The following is a 27363-nucleotide window of genomic DNA, read 5'->3' as shown; positions in this document are numbered from 1 at the left end:
GAAACTTGTTGCAGACAATAATGCTGCATAATCCGCATATTCACAGCTGTGTCTTCATTTTATGCACATTCATATACTTTTGAAGTTATGGATTGAGACAGTTTAGCTGTTGGTAGAACTCTGACTTTAATGGCGTTTGCATGTCAGATAAGCAATTTTTTCTAGTACAAATTTCCAACTTTCTAACATCTTTGTAATGCAACATTTTGTTCTCTGCATTGCAGAGTGCCGTGACTTGCTTGCTTTGGCCTGCAGAGCATGCAATTGTTTATGGGTTAGTGGATGGCAAGGTAAGTCTGCAACATGTTTTCACCTTATTTTACAGTTTATATCCATTTCATTTGTGTATCATAAGTGTTAGGAGTATTACAGTATTGACAGGATAGCAGACACAGTAGGACTGCTTGTAGAAGTAGAGTTAAAAAATACAATTAATTTCCTTTTTTTTGACTTGTCATAGGTTCGCCTCGCCAACACACAGACAAACAAGTCATCAACCATCTACGGCACTGAGTCCTGTGTTGTCTCACTGGCATCCAAGTAACTATAAAGAAACTTTAAAGAAATAAAAGGATTTTTTTTCTTTTTCTGTGGTGCAGTCAGTCAGTGTTACTTGTCTGCTCTGTGTCAGTGTCTCTGGTAAAGGCATCCTGTCTGGCCACGCTGATGGGACAGTCGTGCGTTACTTCTTTGATGATGAAGGCTCTGGGGAGTCTCAGGTTCATACATTTACACATATCATCACATGGATTATGAACATGTTTCTGCAACATTGATGGTATAAATGTATTTCTAAAACTATGAACAGACTAACACATTTCCACTTTGACACAGGGTAAGCTGCTGATGCACCCGTGCCCACCCTACGCCCTGGCATGGGGTGCAAACAGCATCATGGTGGGTGGTTGTGACAAGAAGGTGGTGGCCTATGGCAAAGAGGGACACATTCTGCAGACCTTCGAGTACAGCCGCGACCGGACGGAGAGGGAGTTCACCGTGGCCGCCACCAGCCCAAGCGGGCAGTCGGTTGTGTTTGGCAGCTATGACCGGTTAGTATAAGGTCTTTTAGTTAATATACAGCTTAAAATGACACACTGGCTACTATTATGTGATGCCATCTCAAAGGGACTGTTGCATATGTTTGGTCCTATCTGTAGAGCTATTTATCAATAAAGATTGTCTTTGTGTGAGTTGCCGAGTGTTGGAGATATCGGCCGTAGAGATTTTTGCCTTCTGTTGAATATTATGGAACTAGATGGTGCTTGGCTTGTGTTGCCAAAAAAAGAAAAAACATTTGAAAAACTCAACAGCAATGTATCTTTCCAGAAATCACGATCCCCATTACTCAAGACAATCCACACACCTTGTTGTGAGCAGTTTCATGTAGGAACTATTTTCTTAGCAACCTACACTTGCCACTCATATCTCTGCGCAGGAGGAAGCGTGCATCTACTCATGGACGAGAGGCTCCAGCTCATGATAGAGCGGGATGCAAACATTTATGGCGGTGCTAGCTGAACTAGCAGTAGATGCACTCCTCCTTCTGTGCAATGATACAGCTGACAGGTGTAATTTGATAGGAGGAAAATAGTTCCTATATAAAACTTCTCACAGCAAAGGTTGTAAATTATCTTGATTAAACAGGTCATTATTTTTGCAAAAAGAGTTGCTGTTGAGTTCTTCAAATGTATGTTTTTAGCACTTTGAGCACCACATGCCGAGCGCCATCTTGTTCCCTTATATTTTAGAGAAGGCAGACATATCTCCGGCCGATATCTCCACCACTTTGCAACTCACAGCGGACAAATTTCAGACTGATAAATAGCACGACAGGTAAGAGGAAAAATTCGTACTTTGGATTTTGAGGTGAACTGTCCCTTTAACGTGGGTTTATTCAGTGTAAGTAAGTAGTTCTTGTCAGTGCAGATAATTTGACTTGTTTCTCTCCCTGATGTTTCTCCTAGGTTGCGGGTGTTTAACTGGGCTCCCAGGAGAGGTGTGTGGGATGAAGCCAAGCCTAAAGAGATCCAGAACCTCTACACCATCACCAGCTTGGCCTGGAAGAAAGACGGATCACGCCTCTGTGCTGTAAATACTTCATCTGTCTCATTATTTTAATCAGGAGTTTAACATTAACGCCAACCATTTGTTAGCATGTCTTTTGCTCTTTACTTTCTCAGCGGAGATTTGCAGCAGTGGTTTCAAGTGCATGCATGGGGAGGTCTTTTTCTGGTCCCTCATGACACCTGGTTTCACATTGATATCATGCAGCTTATTTTAGCAGTGAAATCTTGTATCTTAAGATGCCACTTAATTCTTTTTAAAACAAACCTAAAACGCAAATCTGTAATAAAGTAAATGTTTTTTTCTTGAATGTATTTATTCGATTATTGTGTGTCTTAACAGGGAACACTGTGTGGGGGAGTGGAGCTGTTTGATTGCTGCTTGCGGAGAGCAATCTATAAGAACAAGTTTGAGATGACCTACGTCGGCCTGAGCCAGGTACAGACAGCTGGAAACAAAATAAATTTTTCTTAAAGACAAAACTAAAGGAACTTTAATTGCACAAACAAACAGAAGCACTTAGGATCAAATACACAACTCTCAACATCACTCTGGTCTCTGCCTTTTGCCAATTAACATATGAAACGACACTGAAAGTAGCTGATTGTGCAGTAGCAATAATTCAGATTTAAAAACAGTCCAGTATCTCAATTCCATAATTAAGAAAGGGACAACTGAAATTGGTTTTGAGAAAATTACAGTATATTCGAATATTCTAATAAATGGATCCGTTACTAGCCAAGTAAAATGATTTTTTAATAGTTTAAAACATATTGTATTTCCATCATATCTGACAAAACAAGAATGAACCCTGCATCTTACACACATATTACAGCAGTACAAGTATCTTGACCTCTGTAAAAATTCATATATTTTGCATTTTGCATTATTTGTTAATTGTAATAGGCTTCCAGTAATTCCTGAGAACATGCACCGTATATCTTATTTGTACTATAAACCTTAAAAATGTGGGATAAAATTAACTAACAAATTTTGACACTCAGTAGTTTTTGACGGAGAATAATAACGCTGGAAGCACAGATGATGGAAAAGTGTAGAAATGGCCTTTGAACTCAATCAAGGATTTCCTAATTTAAAAAGAAAAATCCTAAACTAATTAATGCATGAATCGATTTTGCTGCTGGTTGGAAAAAATAAGATACAAATTAAAACTGAGGAGATTATGATTGAGAGAATATGCGAGCAGCTAATAAGATGGCTGGTGAGTAATAACATTTTCCAGTCGTGATTTAAAAGCAACATTTTCTTTCTTTGTTGCTGAGAGTGAGTCTATCTGATGTTACAGCTCCAGTGTACATGACTAATGTATGTATTTGTGGAGCATAAATAAACGTATAAGACCTTCATCAAAAACGAAAGAAATTGATGTAGAAATGAATTTTGCATATCTCATTTATCTATTTTTTGCATTTTTTCCCCCTTTTCCCACTTCGTCATCTTATCGTCTCGTCCTCCTTTTCCAGGTGATCGTGAGGAACCTCTCAACAGGAACGCGTGTGGTCCTGAAGTCTTATTATGGTTATGAAATAGAAGAAGTCAAAATCATGGGCAAAGATCGCTACCTGGTTGCTCACACCTCCGACACTCTTCTGCTGGGAGACCTGCTGACAAATAAACTGAGCGAGGTAGGTATATTGTACTTTATACTCCATTACATTTATTTGGCACTTTTAATACCTGTCGTATCATACATACATGATGCCTTTGTTCCATCTCAAAGTTAAAAAAAGCCTTGATCCTGCTGCCTTTCTTTCAGGTGCCATGGCCTGGTTCTGGGGGAAATGAAAAGTTCTTCTTTGAAAATGAATCAGTAAGTTCACACATGAAGATTATTGTTAAGAAGTAGAGTGGTTCTTTTTCATGAATATTAAAGACACATCCACATGTTGGTTTTCCAATAAAGTTTACAGCAGTGCCAAGACAATTAGGATTTTTTCGGTACTGTTGTAGTAGAAGGTTTCAGGTCCTGTCATGCCTTGCGCCTTTGACTGTGTGACTTACCACTGTTCCCACTATATTACACTCTACTGTGCTTAGTTTGACTGCATTTTATGTTTCAGGTGTGTATGATTTTTAACGCTGGGGAGCTGAGCCTGGTGGAATACAGCAACAATGAGATCCTGGGTTCGGTTAGAACTGAATTTATGAATCCTCACCTCATCAGGTAGGCCCAGTTACACACAACAAATACGCCTTATTGAGTTGGTTAAGTAGGTTTGTGTGGTTCCAAAGAACAAAAGTAGAGACACACATGTTACTGGCCCACTGAATGTTGAATGTCAGAATTGCACAAATATCAGATTTGAGGCCATCACTTCAGCCTTAATTACAACAGTAAAAAAGGTGTCCAATTCAGTTTTACTTACAGTTTTTTGGCTCAAATTTAGATCAGTGTCTTCATCCACTTTTTGACTGTTGAGGTACAACATTTCCAACACAATTTGACAGGAATAGTAAGCCCCCGAAATGAATGAAAAGAAAATTTTGTATTTTTGCATAGTAAAAATAGCCCTTTTATGTATGTAGTTAGTAATGTTGTTTTGTTCTGGGGCATAAACGTGATGCATTTGCTTCAGAAAATAAAATTTGCCCTATTTTTCTGAATTAATATGATTATTATGTTAGAATTATGAGAGGTTTTCATGGAAACATGTCTGCTCTTGTTTCTCTGAATTAATAACATAATGTTCTTGTCAATTCTCTTTATTCTGAATTATTCTGCTGAAAGAACAAGATAATAATCTTGCTTTTCTAAATTATTTTTCTAAATTCATTAGATAAAAATCTCACAAATTCTCTTTTTAGAATTGTTTTTCTAAATTCTCTGATTTTTTATTATTTTTCTGAGTTAACAAGATAATCTCAAAAAATTATTGTTTTTTTTTTAACTAGTTTTCTGAATTAACAAAATAATAGTGTTGGAAAATCTTGTTTTTCCTTTTTTCTGAATCAACAAAGTAATCCTAAATAATTTAGATACATGAGTAATTCTCATTTATCTAAATTATTTATCTAAATTTAAAAAAATGAATCTCGTAAATTCTCACTTTTCTGAATTATTTTTCTGAATCAACAAAATAATCTTGTAAATTTGTGTTTCTATCCATCTTACTCAACAAGATAATAATCTCATAAATACTCTGATATTATAAGTACTTACACACTAATTAATATCTTTCTGACAGCAGTTTAAGACAGAATCTGTTTTCATTGATTGGAAGGATATTGAATTAGATGTAGGAAAATGTCCTCTGTACAATGAATCCACGTATAAATTTTTTTTTTCTAAATTCATGTAAAAACATATAAAACTGCCAATTCAATATCAATGCAGTTTAAATAAGTCTCTCCCCCTTCCGAAAAGCCTATGCATTTCCAGCTCTGTCCATTAGATGGGAGTATTGAGCTGTGTAGAAATTCGAGGTATCATGACAGCGACTCTTCAGATGAGTCAGTGAGCCTCAGCCTGCTCGTCAGCACACATCCATGTTAAAATATTCAGCCCTGTCAAAAGTGTCAGGACTGACGGTCCCTGGGTGACTGACTAATGGCTGTCTGCTGTTAAGGCCAGCAGGTTTCAGGACGCTCTGACTGCTCCTCGCCTCTGGCTGGACACTGTAGCATGACAACATTATGATCAGCAGTGTCCTGGGACTCCAGCACCAGCTGAAGCCAATTATACTGAGCAGATGCTGGATTTAATATTTACATGTTGAACTCATGTAAATTCAGTCATGTGACACTGAGCAAAGTTTTTTTGTGTGTGTTTGTGTGTTTAGTGTCCGACTAAATGAAAGGAAACAGAGAGGAGTTGAAGACAACAAAAAGCTTGCGTACCTGATTGATATGAAGACCATTTGTATTGGTAAGAATGAGTGTTTGTTACTGCTGAGTTGTACTTCTCCAATACAATGTTAGAAAGAAATATTGCACTTATTCAATTTATTTTATAACTTTAGTTAGTTTGGCATTTGAGATTAATAATGCAAAAAACAACCAACAGCTAAATTATTATGCTGATGTTAACTTTAAGATTATAGTAAATTGGCTTGATGTTTTTCAAAATCATGGGAAAAATAAAAATAAAAATAAAATAATAATAACAACAACAACAACAACAACAACAACAATAATAATAATAATAATAATAATAATAATAATAATAATAATGATAATAATAATGATAATGATAGTACGCTTTTAAAAAAAAAAGTTTTTTGAGAGAGACTTTGAGACTTTTTTTTAGCAATTTTGAGAATGTTTCTTGCCATGTTGCTCATTTCTTTCCCCATGTCTTCTAAAGAAATCAGAACAATTTGATACAAGTATTAATACATGTGAAAGGCGTCTGAACGCTGCACAAAAAAGGGATGTTGATCCAGGTTTCAAAGGGTTAATGTTACATATGATACGGATGATAAGACCTTATTGGTCCACAGGGGTAAATTCACAAGCTACCCACCAGTATATAAAGTTATGAAAATTAGCCCCATCTGCAAGATTAAAGCAACGCAGGCATTAATGCATCAGTAATGAGAATCACATAATATACAAGTGCTATACATTATTCTGAAGTGGGCCATTGTTCATAATGAGTATTTTTATACTTGGTACTTTAAGTAAGGGATAATGTACAGCCAGTGGCTCATTGTTGAGGAATGAAACCCGACGAGGTCATGCAGGACTGAATCAACCTGAAGTTGTATATTATCCTGCTTATTACAGCTACTTACTAAAGAAATCAGTGAATCGCACTATGTCCGTAGCTATGGTCTACTATTCAGAAATAACATTACATAGAATACCATAAATTAGAAGATTATGAGAAGAATACTCAGAATCAAGTACTCAACAAAGTTCTCTTGTAATACAATTATACAATTATGAATGCAGAACTTTTGCTTGTAAGACAGTATTTCTGCACTGTAGTATTGCTACCTTTACCAAAGTAAACGACGAGAGTGCTTCTTCCACCACAGTTCAGTCTTGTTATTTAAATACAATATAAAAGTAATCACGCTCTTTTGAACTTTTGTTACCAACATGTTTTGTAATCTTGTGTGCACAAGTTAAGAAAAAAAGTCACCTTTGGTGAGTTTAGGGGCTCCAAAGCATCCAACACTGCAATGAGATTCTGTGGATGTGCACATGACTATTGTAGCCATTTGTGTCAATAGAAGTCTGATTTAACAACCACAGCACATTAAGGTTTTAACAGCTCGTACTTTAAAACTGAAACTGCTGATTTTCCATATTTTTCATATGGAATATACATATATCATACATGGTTTCCTTGGTTTTGTCTTTCTTGTTGTCAACAAATCTCTAACAATGTATTAGTCTGTCTCTCAGTAGTTTCTGATTTTTTTTTTTTTGTGGCTCTAAGCCCAAAGCCCACTGGTTCCTATTTAAGACGTCAATCTTGAAAACAGTTACATTTTAATTAAATTAAGAAAAAACAAAAAACTACTAGAATAATCCTTAAAATTAGCCACATATTCCAATATGAGGAATATAATTGTAACTGGACAATGTAAACTACCGTTTAGGGAAATAAAATTGATTGAAACATTAGCCTGGACATGACCTCCTTTAAGACTTCCTTATTTCCAGATCCAGGTCTGCCTTTGATTCTCAGCCTCAAGCTTTATGGTTCAGACAAAAGATGTAAAAATATTTATAAACACCTAATAAAAAAAAAAGTCTTCACTAATTCTATAAAATGTTTGTCACTGTAGTTTTTATCAAACACAACTTAAACAGGAGAAAATATTGGATTTGTTGGGGACTATTTTCAGCGGCGGATTAAGCCACATTTGATGCTCGAGTGAGTACTTGGGGCAGCAGAAAGGCGTATGTGGGATTGAGCCAAAATAAACTACAGTGTGCGTGTTCATGGTAATGAAGGAACAGTGCAACAGTGTGACTCACTGATGTGTTTTTAATAGTTTTTGGACATTAATAGAGCTCTGTGGCACAGATGAATATTAGGCTTTGGATACACAGCCAATACTTGTTGGTAGGATCAATTGGTTGTTGGTTTCTGGCTTTCTTTGTTGGATTTGTAAACAATGAGAAAAATGCTGAGTATTGCCAGCCTTATCCTTAAATGCCAACGAGTTTTAGTTCCAGAGCCAGAACAGATTGGTGAGTGAATTCTCAGTACCTGACCGTGTAATCATGAATCATCAGTTTTCATCCACAACCCTGCTGACTCTTGTAGATTAACATGTTCATTTTGTGTTGTGAACGCTGATGGAAGTTCATGATACTGTCATTATTATGTTTTTCTCCCCTTGAATCTTTTTTTTCTCAATGGGGGTTTTTCCAATAATAACAGATATTATATAAATAAAATATGGTATGCCATAAAATGAAAAGGCAAAACAAAACAACAAAAAAAACCATAATTAAAACACAGGTGAAAACAGATAGTACAACAGTTGCAATGTACAGAAATCTTGAAGATTACATGGGCTACAACACTTTATATTCTTATTTCCAATTTCCCAACCCCATTCACGTTTTTTGGTTTTATTGGTCTTCATCCCCCAGATATCTTCAAAAACTGCCAGCTCTCCTTTTGTAATATATGTTAGTATTTCCAAAGCATCACATGTTGATAAATCCTTAATATATAGCTTTATACCTGTTCTCTCCATCAATCTTTAAATATATCTTGTTTCACATATTGAGCCAGACGGCAGCTTTTCACACTACAATAACTGCAGTATATCATCAATGGAACTAAATTGTTTCCATTAAGTGGACCACACTGACTAAACTGGATTCCATTTTTAATTAAAAAGTTGATGTATCAGCAGACTATTAATATCAGCTTGGTCCCAGAGCAGGTGAGTTTTTAATGTAGAGAAACTGCCTGATGGAATCATAGATAATGATGATACCATGACTGATTACCTGAATAAAAAGCCAATTTTAGCCAGATACATTATCACACTAGCAGTTTGACTCCTGCTCGGTTAACCTGTTCTTTTCTCTCTCCCCTCAGTGGACTTGGCCGGGGGCTACAATCTGGGAACCATCAGCCAAAACTCCAAGATTGACTGGCTGGAGCTCAATGAAACCGGACGCAAACTGCTGTTCAGGGACAAGAAGCTGCGGGTGAGAATAAAAACGCCTCCTGGGGGACTGTAGGAGTGGAAACAGTGGGAGGGAGGCCTAAAGCCATTGAGGGCAGATGATAGATAAGATGATGATTAGTGAAGTAGTAAGTCAAGCAGAAAAATTACCACCTTGGTCGGGGCATGTCTAAAGTTATAGGCACGTCCATCACCCAAATAATGTCCTGTGGCTTTTTGTGGAGCCATTTTGGTCATCCAGGTGATAGGATAGTATATCAGAATATATGTGGGTGCACTTTGCCACAGGGGGCGCCGTAAGTCGTAAGAAAACTCAACTCATCCATAATCAAGTGGAGAGGAGGGATGACATTTCATTTCTCATAAGCCAACAGTGCAACATTTCACATTAAAGCAAACACGGTAGTCAACATAAGGTGACATGACAAAAGAAAACAAGTGCACACACATTATGTGTGAAGTCCTATTTGACTAATCATAAGAGGCTGAATGACGTAACGTTACCCAAACTAGAATTGCCGCCACGTAGTAGGATGCCTTAGCGCACAGTTTACATTAATGTCTATGAAAACACGAACGCTTCACACACAGAGGATATATACAGTCAGCACAGTTTCAAGGTGGACCCAAGATTAGAGTCAACAGTTCAGTAACTGACCAAATGTCTCCCCTTCTGTTTCTGAGATATGACGTTGAGTCCAGAAAAGGGTTTTTGCAGAACATTATGGTGTCACAGTGACCTTGACTTTTGTTTTATATTCAAAAACACTTGCAAAAAAACTAAAATTTTCAATTTACCTAAGCACAAATCTGAAGAGAAAAAACATCTGATAATAATAGATAATATCTTTAGTGTTTGGGCACATGGGACAACTTTATTTTTATATATCAAAGATATACATGCAGTGTAAACAAAAATGTATATGAAAGACATCTAATAAACACTGCATAAGCGTTTTCCCACATTTTTCAAAAATCCTGACTTAGACTATAAGTAAAAGTGATTTTTCACGTGATATAAAAATTTTACAGTTGTACTGTTAAGACACTTTCTTATATATATACTTATACATATACTTTTACTTGTATTGTTAATCATAAAAGCTCAGTGAATCAGTTCTTCATTGTTTCATAATGATCATATACACAGATGGAAATAGAAATAACATTTTAATAATGGAGACTTTTTTTAAGCACTGCAAACCTTTCTCACTTGCTTTTAAAGAAAAGATCCTCCTTGTGGAAACTGGTTTTATCAAATGCAAAATCTTTCAGGTATTTTATTGAGAGCATTTGCTCACACAACACTCAATCTGAAGAGCAAGCCCATTTGTTTCTTGTTTTTCTTCAGTCCCTCGTGTCTTATTTCTCTGATATAAGTGGAGAAACCTACTTTTTTTTTAACCTTCTCCACCTCAGTACCACAAGCAAACAACATTTGGAAAAGGTCACAGTTCTTGCAGTGCTGCCTGAGATTCACAGCATTTTGAGAAGCCGGATGAGAGTGGCAGAGAGCTGCTGTCAGTTGTTGCCCTGGGGTAATGAAACAGTTTGATGTCTGAGCCCTGGGGCAAAGACATGGAGAACTCTGGTAATTGGGAATCCTTCAGTGGCTTCAAACTTTTTGCTGCATTCTTCTTTTTTTCAGGTACAAATGTACAGTTTTTTTTTTAAGTATGTACAAAAAGAACTTTAGTAGGATAGATTGTGAAATATTTATGTATAGAGCCACTAAGCAAAGATGGGACATTTGAGGGTAATAAGAACCCAGATAATCTTATACGCTGCAAAGATTTGTTGATGTTATGCAGACATAAATCTTAACTTTGAACTGTGTAGTTGGAATATTGACGTGAGCAGTTTGGATTTTAGCTGATTGTTTATTCTTTGCAGGCACTGCATATTTAAATCCGTCGCTACTTTTTTATCTTGATTCACGTGGACTTGTGTGGAGTGGAGAAAAATGCAACTTAGTTCACTTAACAGAATGAAAAGCATTCATATTATTTCACGTTTTTGGATATTTACAGTCACAGCACATTTTCACTACACTTCCCACCAGTAAGAAATTGTAGAAAGTAAAGTTGTGTAACAAATGTTTCTTTAATTGAAACTTGCTTTCAAGTGAACTTATCAACAGGCTGCTCTTCTTCATTGCATTAAATTGTGGCCGGCTGAGCTCCAGGGTGAAGCTATAGAAGCAACATTATTAAAAATGGTGAGGGGTAGGGGGTGGGGGTGGGGGTGGGGGTATTAAGTTAGCTGATTACAGCAGCGGGCCGTCTCTCATAGACACTCACATACATATTAAGTGCCGGGGGAGCCACTGTAGCTTAAAGAATCTACATAATCTCAACTCATCAAGACTATAGTAGAATAGATGGCAGTGTTAGTATTCAAATGCAGCTGCTGTGAGTTAACTTTTCATCACGCCACATGAGTTAAACTATGCAACATAAACTTTGAATTTCTAAGACAGAGGATGAAAAATAAGGGCGATCACTATGTTTACTGCCATTTCTTTCTTGTCCTATAGTCACTAAAAATCAGCCTTTTTTGGCCAGAATCATAGTAGAATACTGGTTCTTAAATCGTACCATAGTAACCCCAGCTATCTACCAAAGACTCTCTAATATCCAGTTGACATTTTGCAATAAATGAAAGAATACTTTGACATTTTTGGAATACGTTAATTCAACATGCGGCTGGAGTAGCAGCCAGTTATCTTAGCATTGTACCTGTAGTAAAAACTGACACCACTGCCAGCTACAGCAGTGGAATCTCAAATGTCGATTTTATCAAAAAATAAACTGAAATAGATTATTTTTTAAGTGGTTAATCCATCTGTCACCTGCATGCCACGTATCTATGTCATTGAGTACGTTTAGGGTTCCCCTGAAAAACCTGAAGAAGTCTTGCATTTTCACAAACACATTTTCCAGCCTTGGAAAATTGATGGAATTAGTAAAAACCATTGAAAGATTTGGAGAAGTCATGGAAGTTTGTTGTTTGTAATCACATTGTTACAGTAATTTTTCTTTGGATAATGCCCATGTAACATAACGGCGAATTTGTTTTCTATGGCTGTCGATTTAACGTTGCTGTGTGTGTGACGTTTTATTTACCATCACGTACGTTTCTTTGTTTCCTCCCCGTGTTTTGACTTGCCAAGTTATGTTTAAAAAGGGTCTGAATCTGTTTGAAAAACACCAGGTGAGTGGGGCAAGGAAAAAAAATTAATATGAGGTCCTTGAAAAGTCATGGAAAAGTTTTTAAATTTTGTCCATGAAAATGTATGGGGACCCTGTATATCGCATTAATGTAACTGATTGTTTGATTGGGAATTATTGCTTTCTGTGTTAGATTAAAAATACCTTTAAAAAGTCTTAAATTTAACTTGATGAATCCTGCAGAAACCTAGACCAGTAACAGGGAAACAGCTAGCCTGAATTTGTCCGACACCATCAACTTTTTGTATGTATTTAACAAACAACATTTGAGACGGTTGTATGCTTATGGGCAGATTTTGTTAGTAGTGTCACACACTTTGGCTCCATATGCATCTGTCTTTTATTTGAAAAACCTTTAAACCAGACAGTGACAGGCATTACAGCCAATCACTTGCTTTCAAAACAAAATAATGATATCAGTCTTAGATGTTATTTAAAGATGCATTTTTTTAGTTCACCATATTTAAAAAAAAATGTTTCAGTGTTTTTAATCAAGTCAGGTTAGCTGTTTCTCCTAGTTTTCAGTCTTTACGTAAAGCTAAGATAACTATCTTATACCGAATGGGCAGATACTGTATCAGTGGTGTCAATCTTCTTAACTCTCAGAAAGAAAATGAATTCCTCTGATAAGGTCAGACCATCACTGATGATGAAATAAACAAAAAAATAATCATTTCCTTATCTCTCTTCCTCGGCTTCCTTCTCAGCTCCATCTGTATGACATAGAGACGGGCGTAAAAACCACGGTGCTGAGTTTCTGCTCCTACGTCCAATGGGTGCCTGGCAGCGACGTGGTGGTTGCCCAAAATAGGGGAAACCTCTGCATCTGGTACAGTATCGACAGCCCAGAGAGCATCACCATGTTCCCCATCAAGGTGAGACTTTGTTCTCTTTGAGTGTGTGAATGTGTTTTTGTTTGTTCTCCATCAGGTGACACATAAACATGACTGAAAGGGTTGAGTATATATAATGTCACGACTAAACAGATCTCATATTGGCATTTTTTTTAATATCTTTTCCTTTTTTTCCCTTTTCATTTGACCCTCTCTGCCCAGGTTATTTAAACTTCACATTTCCAGATTATAAGGCACAAGTTCCATAAAATAATTGTAGTCTCCAAGCCCAAGTTGAAATAACACAGTTGTTGGTTTTTTTTGTATCCTGTTTTCATACCCAAACAACTTAAATTCAGATTTTTCTTTCAATTACTGATGTTTTCAGCAATGATAAAAAACTAGGCAGAGAGAGCATGGTTGCAGGTAGGTATTAATTATTTCTTGCAATCATCACAGACAGCTTAATGACAAATGATTGCTGTGGTGCATCTTTAAAAACAAAAAACAATTACTTTTTGGAGCGACTGCTTTGTGTACAGAACATAGACAGTTTGGAAAAAATGAATCAATAAACAAAAGGTGAATAAAAAGTACTTTAAAACAATAAAGATAAAAATAAAGGTAAAGATAAAGGTAAAGATACTCCATTACAAGTAAAAGTCCTGCATTCAAAATGCTGCTTGAGTAAAAGTATCCAAACATTATCAGCAAGGTGTACTTAAAGTATCAAAAATATAAGCCCTCAGTGCAAAACAATATGCCCCTCATACATGTTATAAATAGCTTGATTACTATTAGTGATGCAATAATTAATGTATAAGTAGCGGGTTGAGGTGGAGCAGGTAGCGCTTGTTTTTATTCTGCTGACTAATCTATATCAGTGCATCATGTTTCATGAGCTGATTATATCTTGTGAATGTAAAATCTTTAACTAATTAGCATTTTTATGTCAAATAAATGTAGCAGAGTAAATATTTTCATCTGAATTGTAGAAGTATAAAGTAAAATGAGATGGAAATAATCCCTCAAATTTGTATTTAAGTGCAGTGCTTGGGTTAATGTATTAACATCAATATCAATCTCTCTAATTTGTGTTTTAAATGGTTTCACCTCTCTTTGTTAGGGAGACATTGTGGATCTTGAAAGAGCGGATGGGAAGACAGACGTGATAGTGACGGAGGGCGTCAACACCGTGACGTACACGCTGGACGAAGGCCTCATTGAGTTTGGTACTGCTATTGATGATGGGGATTATGACCGGTAAGTTTGACAGATATTAGATGCGCATACAAAATATAATCACTGTCTATATTGTCAAGCTGAACATCCAATTCAGCCCCAAAAAAACTACTTGCTGCTTTTCTGGGTCAGAGTCAGAGTGACAGCAGGGCGAGCAGAACAGGCCAGATGTCCTTTTATCCAGCAGCTTCCTGGAGCTCTTCTTGAGGGTTTCCTCAGAGCTCCCAGGCCAGCTGGGAGGCATCATCTCCTCACTGTGTCGTGATCTGAACACCTCTGAAGTGATGCTCTCGTATCGATGGAGCTGACCTTTCTCAGTTTGGAGGAGCAGCAGCTGAACTCTTCACTGTTACTGTCCAACAAAGTGAGGCCAGCTAACTTTAAAGGGATATATCAACCCAAAATCAAAAATATGTATTTTTCTCCTTACCTGTCGTGCTATTTATCAATCAAGATTGTTTTGGTTTGAGTTGCAGATATTGGCCTTAGAGGTGTCTGCCTTCTCTATAATTTAATGGAGCTAGATGTCAATCAGCTTGTGGTTTCAAAGCAACAAACCCCCCAAACATCTGAAAAACTCAACAGGAATGTGTCTTTCCAGAAATCATGACCTGGTTACTTATAATAATCCACAAATCTTGTTGTGAGCAGTTTCATGTAGGAACTATTTTCTTTCTACTGCAGTACACCTGCCAAGTGTATCACCACTGAGCAAGCAAACATTCCAGATTCTTCACTGATATAATTTAATATTTAATATTCAAAACTTGCACTGTCACAAACACGAACCTCTCGTCCATAGAAGCATGCTTCCTTCTGCGTTGTGATACAGTTGGTGGATACAGTTTAGAAGAAAGAAAATAGTTCCTTGAGCTTCAGTTACCTTAAAAAAAAGAAAGGCCTGAGAAGGTATTAAAAAGTCTTACATTTTAATATTTTCTCCTGCCTACTGTAAGCAATAATGTTAGTTATCAAATGTTTTATATCCAATTGGGGGCTGTCAGGAGACATTATGCATCAAAAAAATAAAAGCATGATTTTTTTTAAATAGTAGATTGTGTTGCAGCCATTGGCCATTGTGGCAAAAGAAAGCTCTATCCTTAAAAAAGAAGGCTGATGCCACAAGACCTCCAGGACACGCTGCCACTGACTTAACAAACCCGAGTCTCTCCAACATTTACAAAACTCACACGACTGTTGATGCAGCTATGGTGCAGCTATTGTTATACTGCATGCCACACTGCATCTGCAACACAGAATACTGATGGAATTGTCTTTTTCTGCTGTATCTCGCTGTATGGTCTGACTCAGCTGTACATCTCTGGGTCTTTGTGTGTGTGTCGACAGAGCCACAGCATTCCTCGAGACTCTGGAGATGTCACCAGAGACTGAAGCCATGTGGAAGACGCTCAGCAAGCTGGCTCTGGAGGCTCACCAGCTGCACATCGCTGAAAGGTCAGCACGACACACACACACACACACACAGCTTTGTAAGCTAATGTTCGTTTCTCTGAGCTAATTACATTCTTTATCAGTCTTCATTTAAATGAGACTTATCTTTGTTACTGAAGACGAAGGAGACAACAAGGACACCTTGATCACCTGGAATTAAAGCACACACCTTTAAACACATATATCAGTGCGCCCCACACACACACACACACACACACACACACACACACTCACAGCAGATGACTGTGTCCCTGCCTGACCTCCCTCTCTAACTTCATTAATCATCAAAGACAGTTTTTTTTAATCATAAGCATTCTCTCTCTCTCTCTCTCTCTCTCTCTCTCTCTCTCTCTCTCTCCATCTTTATTTCTCTCTGTTTTGAGAAACTTTCCAAATTTGAATTCTCTGTCATTAATAATGCATATGCTGTTCGTTAGGCATCGGCTTGATTTGCATAAATCATGAAATTGGGGAAAGAAACGTTTTTGTCTGGAGTGGCTAATGTTAATAAGGGAGGGAAGTGATGTTAATGAGGGAGGGAAGCGAAAAAAGAGTCAGACAGAAGGAGTTTTTTAAACTTTTTTTTTCTTTCATGACTTGTTCATTAATCTGATGCAACTGTTCAGAGAGAGTTGCTAATAAAGTGGCCAAATGCTAAGATGAGCCTTTTCATTTCTCAGCCCCTCAGACTGCAGCGTATCTAAAGGCTAATTAAACTAAAGCTCTAATTTATCCGAGTTCATTAAGTGAACAGTTTTTCAGAGCTTTGGCTGTCCGGTACTTTCTACCTTCTCTCCACTGAAAGTTTCTTTCTATGTTTTGTCTTCCTCCATCTGTTTCTCACTCACTTTCGCTCTTTTTGTTATCTTTTTTCTTTTCTTTTCTTTTCAGGTGTTTTGCCGCATTGGGGGACGTCTCAACTGTGCGTTTCCTCCACCAAACGAACCAGATTGCAGATAAAGTTTCACAGGAAATGGTGCGTTTCATATCAGCACAGATACAAGACACAACAGTACATCTCCACATTGTCCAAAAATACTACAAAGTTTTGAGGGCGTTACATAAATATTTTTTACACATCCGCACTGTCATAGTGGTGGACAGAGGCATTGTGTTTTCAGGTTGTCCATCAGTCTCATACTCTTGAACATGGTATCTCAAGAACACCTTGAGGGACTTAAGTCAAAGGTCAAGGTCAGTTTGACCTTGCATGTGTCTCATTCTCGTGAATTCAAGAACACGTTGAGGGAGTTTCTTTAAATTTGGCACAAACCTCCACAGTGAGTCAAGAAGAAGTGATTAGATTTGGTGGTCGAAAGTTAAAGGTCCAGGTCATTGTAACTCTGCCTCCATCTGATTCTTGTGAATGTGTTATCTCAAGAAGGCCTTGAGTGAATTTCCTCAAATTTGGCACAAATGTCCACTTGGACTCAAGAACTAACATGTCAGAAGCTGGTGGTTGCAGTTCAAATGTCATGGTCACTGTGAGCTCACAAAACATGTTTTTTCCCATAATTCAGGAATTCATACATTAAATTTGACAAAATGTAAAAGTCTATAATAGGTTAGGATAAAATTATGACATTTTATATCCAAAATGTCAAAGGTCTACTTTGCTGTGACATTATAATGTTATGCAAAAACACTTTTCTGTTACTCACTATCATATTTCAGAAACATTTGGTCAGATATTGAATTGGTGACACTAATCTTGGGTAACCACCTTGAAATGGTGCTGATTGTATAGATCTCCTGTGCTGCTGGGGGGAAGATGTGTGTGAAGCGTCCATGTTTTCTCAGATATGGATGGAACTTGACTGGTTTGCTGAGGTATACAACTGCTAGGCTGTAACTGAAGTTTGATTACGTGGCTTATTTCCAGTATATTTAAGTAAAAGTATTAATATACTGTGTTGAAATACTTTGTTATACGTCAAAGTCCTGCATTCAAAATCTTACTTAAGTCTTACCATCAAAATATACTTAAAGTACCTAAAGTAAAAGGACTCATTTAGAATCATTTAATGATGGATTATAATTATTGGTGCATGAATGTGTTCATCACGTTGCAGCTGTTAAAGGAGGAGCTATTTTATATATTTTTCTATACTGCGGGGAGACTTAATTTATAGTAATACATCATAATTTATTAGTTGATTTATATTTTACATTGATAACCTGAATCTGCAAAATAACTAGTAATGAATGTTGTCAGATACACGTAAATGTAGTGATGTAAAAAGTACAATGTTGACTTCCAAAACGTATTGGAGTAGAAGTATTAAATACCATAAAATGGCAGTACTCAAGAAAAATAGGCTTCAAGTACTTCAAGATGTACTTAATTACAGTACTTGAATAAATGTACTGAGTTACATTTGACCTCAGTAGTCTACACTCATATTCAATGGCTGTTAATTTGTACAGCAAAATCTAAATCATTCATTATATGCTTTACAGATTTATGCTTCTCATGGTGGAAGTAGGATCAGTATTTAAAACACAGAAGACCAAAACAATAAAGATATTAATGCAATAAATTTGTTAAATATCAGTAATTGATTTACAATTTACAAAAGCAAATAAGTCACGTGTGTTTGTTTATGACTAAATCCCTCAGCTTATATGAAAAAGAACCATCACTATTCTTTAAATGTCAAAGAACTGATTACATTTTCTTAACACAGTACAAGCTGAGTGATCACTGCGGTGTGTGTGTGTGTGTGTGTGTGTGTGTGTGTGTGTGTGTGTGTGTGTGTGTGTGCGCGTGTGTGTGTGTGTGTGTGTGTGTGTGTGTGTGTGTGTGTGTGTGTGTGTGTGTGTGTGTGTGTGTGTGTGTGTGTGTGTGTGTGTGTGTGTGTGCGCATCTTTTTTGAACAGGGAGGAGATGGAACAGAGTTTTTCCAGGTCCAGGCCCACGTGGCGATGCTGGATAAGAACTTTAAACTGGCTGAGATGCACTACATGGAGCAGGTTGGCGACACACAGCTGTTTTGCTTCATACAAATTAACCATGTGTACACACCTGCTTACAATATGTATATATTTGTATAATATGTAGAATTGATTAGTGAAGGAATTTACAACAAAACCAAACATCCCCAAAATCCAGCAAGTTGTGTTCTTTACAGCATTTGATCAGTTGTTATTTCAAAAGCAATAAAAAATGTGTTTGCTTAATTTAAAATTAGTAGACCATTATCCTCTGTCTATCTGTATATCTGTGGTGGTAACACCTGTGATTAGACAGGTAGCTTAACCATGAATTGGGATGACATGCTTGAACTCACCAGATCAGGAACAATATCACACATACACAGTTTAAGTCTTGCAGAATCTAATATAGCACTTGTTATGATTATCTGTTTGTGAAGCACTAAGTCAAATGTTATCTTGTGTTTTTTTTTGTTTGTGCAGAATTCCATCGACGAAGCGATAGAGATGTACCAGGAGCTCCACATGTGGGATGACTGCATCGCTGTGGCAGAATCCAAGGTGATAATAAACAGACTAAATTTGTACTTAACAACTCTGCGTTTTACGGGGTTCTTATGGTCATGAAATTCCTGAAATAGTCTAGTACCCTGCCTGACTACTGTAACGTCATTAATATCATGTGATAAAGACAGACCAGACCAGCACTGCTCTAGGACAGAAACACGCTGTCACATCAGGAGCAACAGGAAAAAGCTAAAAAAAACCTGCTGTGTAGTGGGTTAACCAAGACTTTCACACTGAGATTTTAGACACATACGCTTCCTGAATATATGTTGGCAGTGTGATAAATCACTAATGGATGCTTGTGACAGTAGCTTCTGATCGAAGTTGTTTAACAAAAAATAAATACAAACAGACCTGTTAAAGTTATAATCCAAACACTGGTCAAACTGCATTATCTATAGGATCTACTATGGCTGCATCGCTATATAGGCCTTCCCATTTTAGACCACTTGCAGTTACTGAAATGTGGTAAAATATGAAAAAGTTTTGACAATTCATTGCTAAAAATGTGTAGCAACCCAGATTTTACCTGAGGGAGATTTTGTTTCCTCATGTTAGATTGAAATACACTCTCCTCTGCACAAACATTATTCATCATAATAACCCAATGACCAGATGCAAAGTGAAATGAGTTTCAGGTTCACGCTTTTATTCCCCCTCTGTGCGAGGTCAAGTGTAAATTGAAGTTCCGCAAATTTCATTGGTTCGAATTTTGATTTGAGCCAACAGGCTGTTATACTAGAAGTCTAAAACTCCACAGGGGAACCTTTAACGATGGCTGATTTAAATATGGCTACAACTTACGATTAATCTGGTGATTATATTAGAAAATAGCTTATTATATATTCTCAAAGCCCAAGCTAACATCTTCAAATTGGTTATTTCACATTAATCATCCAAAGTCATGATATTCAATGTACCATCATGTTTTTAAAAGTGAAAAGCAGCAAATCGTAGGGAATATTTTTGCATGTTAAATGGCTTAAAGATAAAAAGATTTTTAACTGCTGTCAGTTAAATGTTTCAGCACTATATTTAAACCTGTGTCTCATGTAGAAACAACCCCACTTTCCACCCAAAATCACTGTCTTAGGGCCACCCGGAGCTGGACACCCTGCGTGGGAACTATTACCAGTGGTTAACAGAGACGGGTCAAGATGAGAAGGCTGGCGAGGTGAAGGAGAGCGAAGGTGACTTCCAGGGTGCCATCAACCTCTACCTGAAGGCTGGACTGCCGGCTAAAGCCGCCCGATTGGCCATCAGCCGGCCAGAAATCACCAACAACAGTGACACCGTCAGCCGCATCGCCGCCAGTCTCATCAAGGGAGAGTTTTATGAGAGGGTGAGTTGACTTAATCTATCTCCCCTATCTCTGTCTGCCTTGTTTAATGTAGAATTGAGCTGTCTATACTCAGAAATCACATCCTCTCTCCTCCTCTGTTCACCTCACTGTCTGCTCTTCTCCTAACAAATGCCAGGAGAGGAGAGGTATCAACAGAAGAACAATTGTTTTTTTCTTCTGTATTACACTCTGTCTCCCTCCATCTGCCTGTTATTTCTCAGTGTCTCTTTCTGTAGCTGTTTGTCTGAAAACTCAGTTCTTTCCCTCAAGCCATCTGTGTTTATGTAACAGGTCAGAAAGAGAGAACAAAACTCTACAACAGAATTCGTTGCAGTGTCCTGATGGTTTAGAGTTTTATAAATTTAGGTTTATGAGGTTTGAAGTGATTGCTGGTAATGTGGAACTACATGTCCTGAACAGAGGGAAACAGCGAGCTTGGCTCTGTCATAATGCAACAAAATCCACCTACTAGCACCTCTAAAGCTCAATAATTAAGATTCACTTTTTTAAATTTGTATAGAAAATAAAGTTTTGATTTCATGGAAAGTTATGCATTGGTAGGATGATTATCTCACAGCAGACAGAGCCAGACTAGCTGTCTTTCTGCAATGCCATGGGCTAATTGGCTGCTAGCTGTAGCTTTATATAGCCTACTGTACAGGCATGAGAACTGTCTGCTCTCCAACTCTCTGCAAGAAAGTGAAAGAGCGTGGTTCCTAAACTGTCAAACAATTTATTTTTTTTTTAAATTAGTGACCTTTAGAGTACTTATGGTTGAAGATTGTTACCTTTGGACAAGATAAAGAGTAGCTGTATTAACCTGTTTTCAGTCTTTATGCTAAGCTAAGCTAACCACCTCCTTTCTGCAGCTTCATATTTACTGCACAGACATGACAGTGGTATGAAATTACTCATCTCACTCAGCAAGAAAGCAAATAAGCAAATTATTCTTTGAAGGGTGTAAATGTTAAGGTGATTTCTGAGGTTTTTACTGTGAGCCGAATTAGTATAGCTTCTCTATTTCGTAAGGATAATATGATAGGATAATAGAAACGCCTCCACTGAAACTCGTTTTAATGAAGCTAGGGTTTGTGGGCACAGTGTCTACATGCTTTTTTAGCATGCAGACACTGTGCATATGGTTTACATTCTTAAAAACACTGAAACATGTCTCACTTTGTCTCAATAAATTCATACTCCCTATGTCTTTTGACCAGGCAGGAGATCTGTATGAGAAGATCAGAAACAACCAGAGAGCTTTGGAGTGCTTCTGCAAAGGAGGCGCCTTCAGGAAAGGTAAATCTGTGACATGTCGATGGCATGAATGTGATTGACCTATTTTATAAATGCCTACTAAAATGTATTTGTTTGGTGATTTTTAGTTATGCTAGCAGCATGATTCCAGAGAATCAATGTCGGTCAATTGTTCAGCCCACCACTTTGATCCAGACTTATATATCTCAATAACTATTGGGTGGAGTGGCACAAAATTTGATTCACATGTCCACGGCTCTCAGAGTATGAAAGCGTATCACTTTGTTGACCCTCTGACTTTTTTAATTTGGTGGCATCATCAGGTTAAAATGTGGTCTGCACAACATATTGTTCTTTTTTATTTTTTTAATAAATCTTAATTGTGATGTCAACTTGCACGATAACCATACTGCAGAAGAATGCGATATTGTATTGTATTGGTTGAAAAGGAGTGTCTCTATATTCATAACAAATAATATCATTAGCCCAAAACTAAACAACTGTGTGACCATTTGCATGTATGTCTTAAAATGAGATGTGGTCAGGTGCTTTGTTGACATATTGCTATTTTTAGGCAGCAGAAAGTGATTGAACCATTGACTAACAAAAACCTGGTCTAAAGTCAGAATGGTGCAGTTTTTTCCTGCTATTTAAAGAGCGCATTATTGAAATAGTGATATGCACCTGCATAGGCGGGTTCGCAACGTGTGTACACTCTGCTTGTTACACACATAGGGACATGCCGAGTGGTTGCAGGGGAAATTATATATCATTAATGAGGAAAATATTAACTACATTATCTAAAATGTGATCATGAGCTGTTGTCTGACTAAATTTAATTGTTGATTTTAGAAGCTGAAAGTAAAGTTCGGTTTCCCCTTTTAAGTTTTTAAATTATTTTTAGTATTGCGACTTAAATGTCCCACGTTATTTGCTGCAATGACATTACTGCTCTTACTGCATTAGTCTCAGCAGAAAACAGCTCGCTTCTTCAATTTACCAAATCTGCCATTTAAATAGTAGTGTGCCGGGTTTTTATTGGGAATGGTAGATGACACCATGATTGGTTGAATTCATGACACACAACACATCTATAATTAATTAAAGGACTAAATACAACACCTTTACCCCTTGCACCTAATTTTTTGCTCAGCTTATGCACCATTTAACTAGCAAAGTGAAGTTGGACAAGCCGTAAATGCACTTGCACCTCGCACTTTAGACCATGCATTAAAAAGCTTTAAAAATTGGGTCCACTGTCTTGTTTTACATTTGATTTAGGTACTGCGTTTATTGGAAGTATGTCAGTTTTGAAACCTGAGCAAATTGGCTTGATCTCTTTCAAAAACATGAGAAGAGGGCAATGAGCAACAAGAGAAGAAATGACTGTTAAATAAAAAATAAAAAAAGCAGAATAAATGAATAAAAAATGGTCAAAGTAAGTTCAATTAAAAAAAACATGAAAATGACCTGTAAAATGCTTTAAAAATATAATAATTCTGACATAATATAAATATATATGTAAATAATGAAAAATAGTTTTTTTCTTTTTTCTCTTAGCACTTTTCCCTAGCTTTTTTCTTTTTCCTCTAGACTTTTTTCCTTAGCGGATTAAAAATATTTATCTAAATGTGCAAATTTCTTGCAATCTGTGGAACCTTTCTTACCAAGTTGCTCATTGCGTTTTTCCCATGTTTTTGAAAGATTTCACTCCTATTTGCTCGTAGTTGCTCAGGTGACAAGGTGTTGGATAACAGGTGGATGTGAGTTGTAGAGTTGAATGTAGGATTCAAGTATATTTAATAAAGTTTGTGTTTACTGTAGCGGTGGAGCTGGCTCGCCTCGCCTTTCCCGCTGAGGTGGTGAAACTGGAGGAAGCCTGGGGAGACTACCTCGTCCAGCAGAAACAGATGGACGCTGCCATCAACCACTTCATTGAAGCAGGGTGTGTGTGGGGAAGGGGAGCAAAGAAACAAAGATTTGGGCAGATGGAGAGGAGGAAAGATGACACACACACAAAAAAAGCATTCCAACAGAGACGGCCAATAGTTCTTTAAATCATCACCAGGACGATAATAGCTCTTTAAACATGATCATATTTCCTCAAAAATACCAAATAAAGGCAGGTAATCAGCGCCCAGATTTTTTTTCTTTCCAGATTGAAAAAGCATCTGAAAGTGAATTTTGACTGTAGGAAGCTAAATCTCTCCACAGAAACAAAGGTTTTAAAAATATTACTTCTGCTGATCATTTCTCCTGCCAGTAAAGTTTCAATCTGTGCCACAGTCTTATGAACTAAATTGTTTGGTTTACCTTAAATCGTAACCAAAGTTAATTTGAATTTAAGAATTAGAATTTTACTGTTTCTAATCTACATTTCGGAGTTGATTATTGCATTAATTTATTCACGCAACACTAAAATTGGTCTGTTGTCTTTCTCCTGTTCGCTTTTAGCTGCTCCCTTAAAGCGATCGAGGCGGCCATCGCAGCCCGTCAGTGGAAGAAAGCCGTCCACATTCTGGAGTTACAGGAGGATGAATCAGCAGGGAAATACTACGTGAAGATTGCTCAGCACTACGCCTCCATGCAGGAATATGAGGTGAGAGGATTTACGAGGTTTGAAGTATATGGGGGATTAGACAGTTGACCTGTGAACATAGCTAAATAGCTAAATAAATTTCCAGAAAAGTATGTTGTTTCCCCTGGATAACAATATTAGCTCTGTCAGCACTGTTGCCATTGTAAAAGCGGTTTGAGTTCACACTGTTAGCTGCCAGCTGCCAGCTCAGCCATCTCCATGTTGAGTACAAACAATGCCGCCTCAGAATCCGCATCATAGATATGCTCTGAATGTAACATGCAGCCCCTTTAAGAATCCATTTGGTGTCTACATTTAATGAGAAAAGCAACATTTGTGGTGATGAACCCACAGAGAATTATTGTCATTATTTACCCGACATTTCCAACCATCTCTACAGAGAGATTTAGCATATTCAACTTGTTGTTTTGGATTAATGGCTTGCAATTTTCTGTTTTGGTTTCAGCAGCAGTGGCAGCTCTTTTCAAAGAAATAACTCTGATAAACGACTGTACATCAACATTTGATGAGTGATGATGGTGAGAGAACACAGTGGAGCATTTACAGCAGCTAAAGAGCCACATACTTTTCTCAAGTGTAGGTGGAGACCAAAAATAGAGTTAAAAGTCAAGAAAAAAATTGGATGTATGTTTGTCAGATCAGAGACATGATTCCAAAATGGATGCTTGTGTTACACTTTATCAGCTGGATGTGAAAATAGGTCACTGTTTGATAAAGTTTTCATTTTTTTATGAACAAATATGTACAAAAATGACAAGTTTCTAAATAGGGGTAACCTATTTTGGACTGTTCTTAACAGACCCTCTGTTAATATGAATTAAGGTATATACTTTACTGATAAAATACTATATAAACTACTATATAAACAGACCTAAATAATGGTACATTGAACTTTGTGGTTGGGTGAGCACCACCTGAGGTTAACTTTGCTACCTGAACACAAGAGGACAGTAAGATAGAAGCAGCCAGAGGAATAAAGTAGACAGTGACATTTTGCCACCAGGCATTAATTTCTGCACATCTCTCATGGATATATATACAGTATATATATATATATATATATATATACAGTGTGAATTAACCCATGACATACACACACACACACACACACACACACACACACACACACACACACATACACACAAAATGTTGTACACAATGTTGTCTGCAAGCAGAAAGTGAGAGTCCAGGATCAGTTTGAGTTCAGTCTCCATGGAGCAGTGTGGGCTGTGTTTGCTCAAGCATGCTTTGGCAATAATGAACAGTTGGATGGTTGTGACAATAGTTTTAATAATTGCCTAAATACCAGAAATACTGTTGAAAAAGGAGAAGAGGAGGAGAAATCTGGTATAAATTAAAAGAAATGAAAAAAGGAGGAGAGAAGATGATGATGATGATGATGATGATGGTGGTGGTGGTGGTGGTGGTGATGATGATGATGGTGGTGGTGGTGCTGGTGGTGAAGCACAGTGTACTCTGCTTATTCTGATGAGCTCAGCTGAGCCAAACAGCCTCCACAGACTGCCAGCCTCTGAAAATAGCAGGCCATTTCACTCTGTTTGCTCTATGGGCATATTCACAGAAAGTAATTAAGATAACAAGCTCTTTGCTTTCCAACTTTGTGGAAGTTGCAGGAAAGTGTAATTCAGTGCAAAGTAAAACAATGACGGAAGCTCGCACCTGTGGTTTCAATACAGAAATTATCAAGAGAAAAAACAATGACTAAACGTTTTATAATCAGAAAGAACCAGCACATACATTTGTTTCATTGATGCTGATGTTAGGACAGGTTAAATGGAAAATACTTTTTACATCTGCGTAGCAAAAATCTATTCACATTGAAGAAGTGGATGCCTCCGTTTTTCCTTCCTCCCAATCTCTCCCAAATTCCTTCATTAACAAGTACGCACTATAACAACAAATTGTTGTCTTCTTATTGTGCTATCAGTACAGGTGGCTGTTTTTAATACTGTTTTATAAGCATTTAATTTTATTTACCCTGCAGGAATACCATCTTATAAAATGTATATGCCGTAGTAATGTCGGAAAGTTAAGAATTTTATTTTATTTTATTTTATTTTTTGGAAGAGGCAAATAAAACACAAACACACATGACAACAGGATGATATGACATTATAATCTCACAAAAAAGAATAAAACAAATTTTTAAAAAAACAAACATATTAGACAAATAAAGAAGATTTCAAATTTTAGAAAAAAGAATCATTTAGAAAAAAGACTAAATAAAATACTTCGATAATTTAAATAATACACAAGAGCATTTTTTCCAGTTACATGTTGTGTTTTTTTTCCATAAGAAATTGACCTCTCAATGTATTTTTCAAGAAACTTCGATTCAGATTTGTTCATGTGTGAGCTTAAAATATGAATATTTCACCTAACAGGATAATTGTGTTTATAATCTGAGGACAATTTTCATTCACAACCCCCAACATGATGTTAAAAGGTGTTCATGACGGTGACTGTACTTTATATTTTCTGAGTGTTTGTTGTCTGTATTGTGTGTGTTAATATGCTGCAGGTGGCAGAGCAACTGTTTGTGAAAGGAGGCCATATCAAAGATGCTATAGACATGTACACTACAGTGGGTCGCTGGGAGGAGGCTCATAAGGTTAGTATGGAGACAAACTACTCAAGTATACAAAATAAAGAGAGATCAGTGTGAATTATTGTGTCATTTTAATACATGTAACCCTCAGAG

General features: G+C 37.0%; 1 protein-coding gene across 1 annotated transcript in view; it reads left to right on the top strand.

Moving 5' to 3' along the window:
• The window catches only part of ift172 (intraflagellar transport 172), a 51928-nt gene that overhangs the window by 2391 nt on the left and 22174 nt on the right, over positions 1-27363 (top strand). The window contains exons 5-26 of the mRNA XM_042504048.2: positions 225-290; positions 461-540; positions 632-719; positions 835-1049; positions 1965-2088; positions 2407-2502; positions 3549-3710; positions 3842-3895; positions 4146-4249; positions 5865-5950; positions 9098-9210; positions 13126-13293; positions 14378-14514; positions 15841-15948; positions 16837-16921; positions 18826-18918; positions 19363-19440; positions 20540-20788; positions 22006-22084; positions 23867-23987; positions 24497-24641; positions 27184-27273. Coding sequence (XP_042359982.2) covers positions 225-290; positions 461-540; positions 632-719; positions 835-1049; positions 1965-2088; positions 2407-2502; positions 3549-3710; positions 3842-3895; positions 4146-4249; positions 5865-5950; positions 9098-9210; positions 13126-13293; positions 14378-14514; positions 15841-15948; positions 16837-16921; positions 18826-18918; positions 19363-19440; positions 20540-20788; positions 22006-22084; positions 23867-23987; positions 24497-24641; positions 27184-27273 — 2541 coding nt within the window. The remainder of the gene's footprint in view (positions 1-224; positions 291-460; positions 541-631; positions 720-834; positions 1050-1964; positions 2089-2406; positions 2503-3548; positions 3711-3841; positions 3896-4145; positions 4250-5864; positions 5951-9097; positions 9211-13125; positions 13294-14377; positions 14515-15840; positions 15949-16836; positions 16922-18825; positions 18919-19362; positions 19441-20539; positions 20789-22005; positions 22085-23866; positions 23988-24496; positions 24642-27183; positions 27274-27363) is intronic.

Source organism: Plectropomus leopardus, chromosome 16, assembly GCF_026936395.1.
Source record: "Plectropomus leopardus strain MGB_pleo_1.0 chromosome 16, ASM2693639v1, whole genome shotgun sequence".
Taxonomy (NCBI): Eukaryota; Metazoa; Chordata; class Actinopteri; order Perciformes; family Serranidae; genus Plectropomus; species Plectropomus leopardus.
The sequence above is the reverse complement of the archived record's forward strand: the minus strand, read 5'-3'. Positions and strand labels throughout refer to the sequence as shown.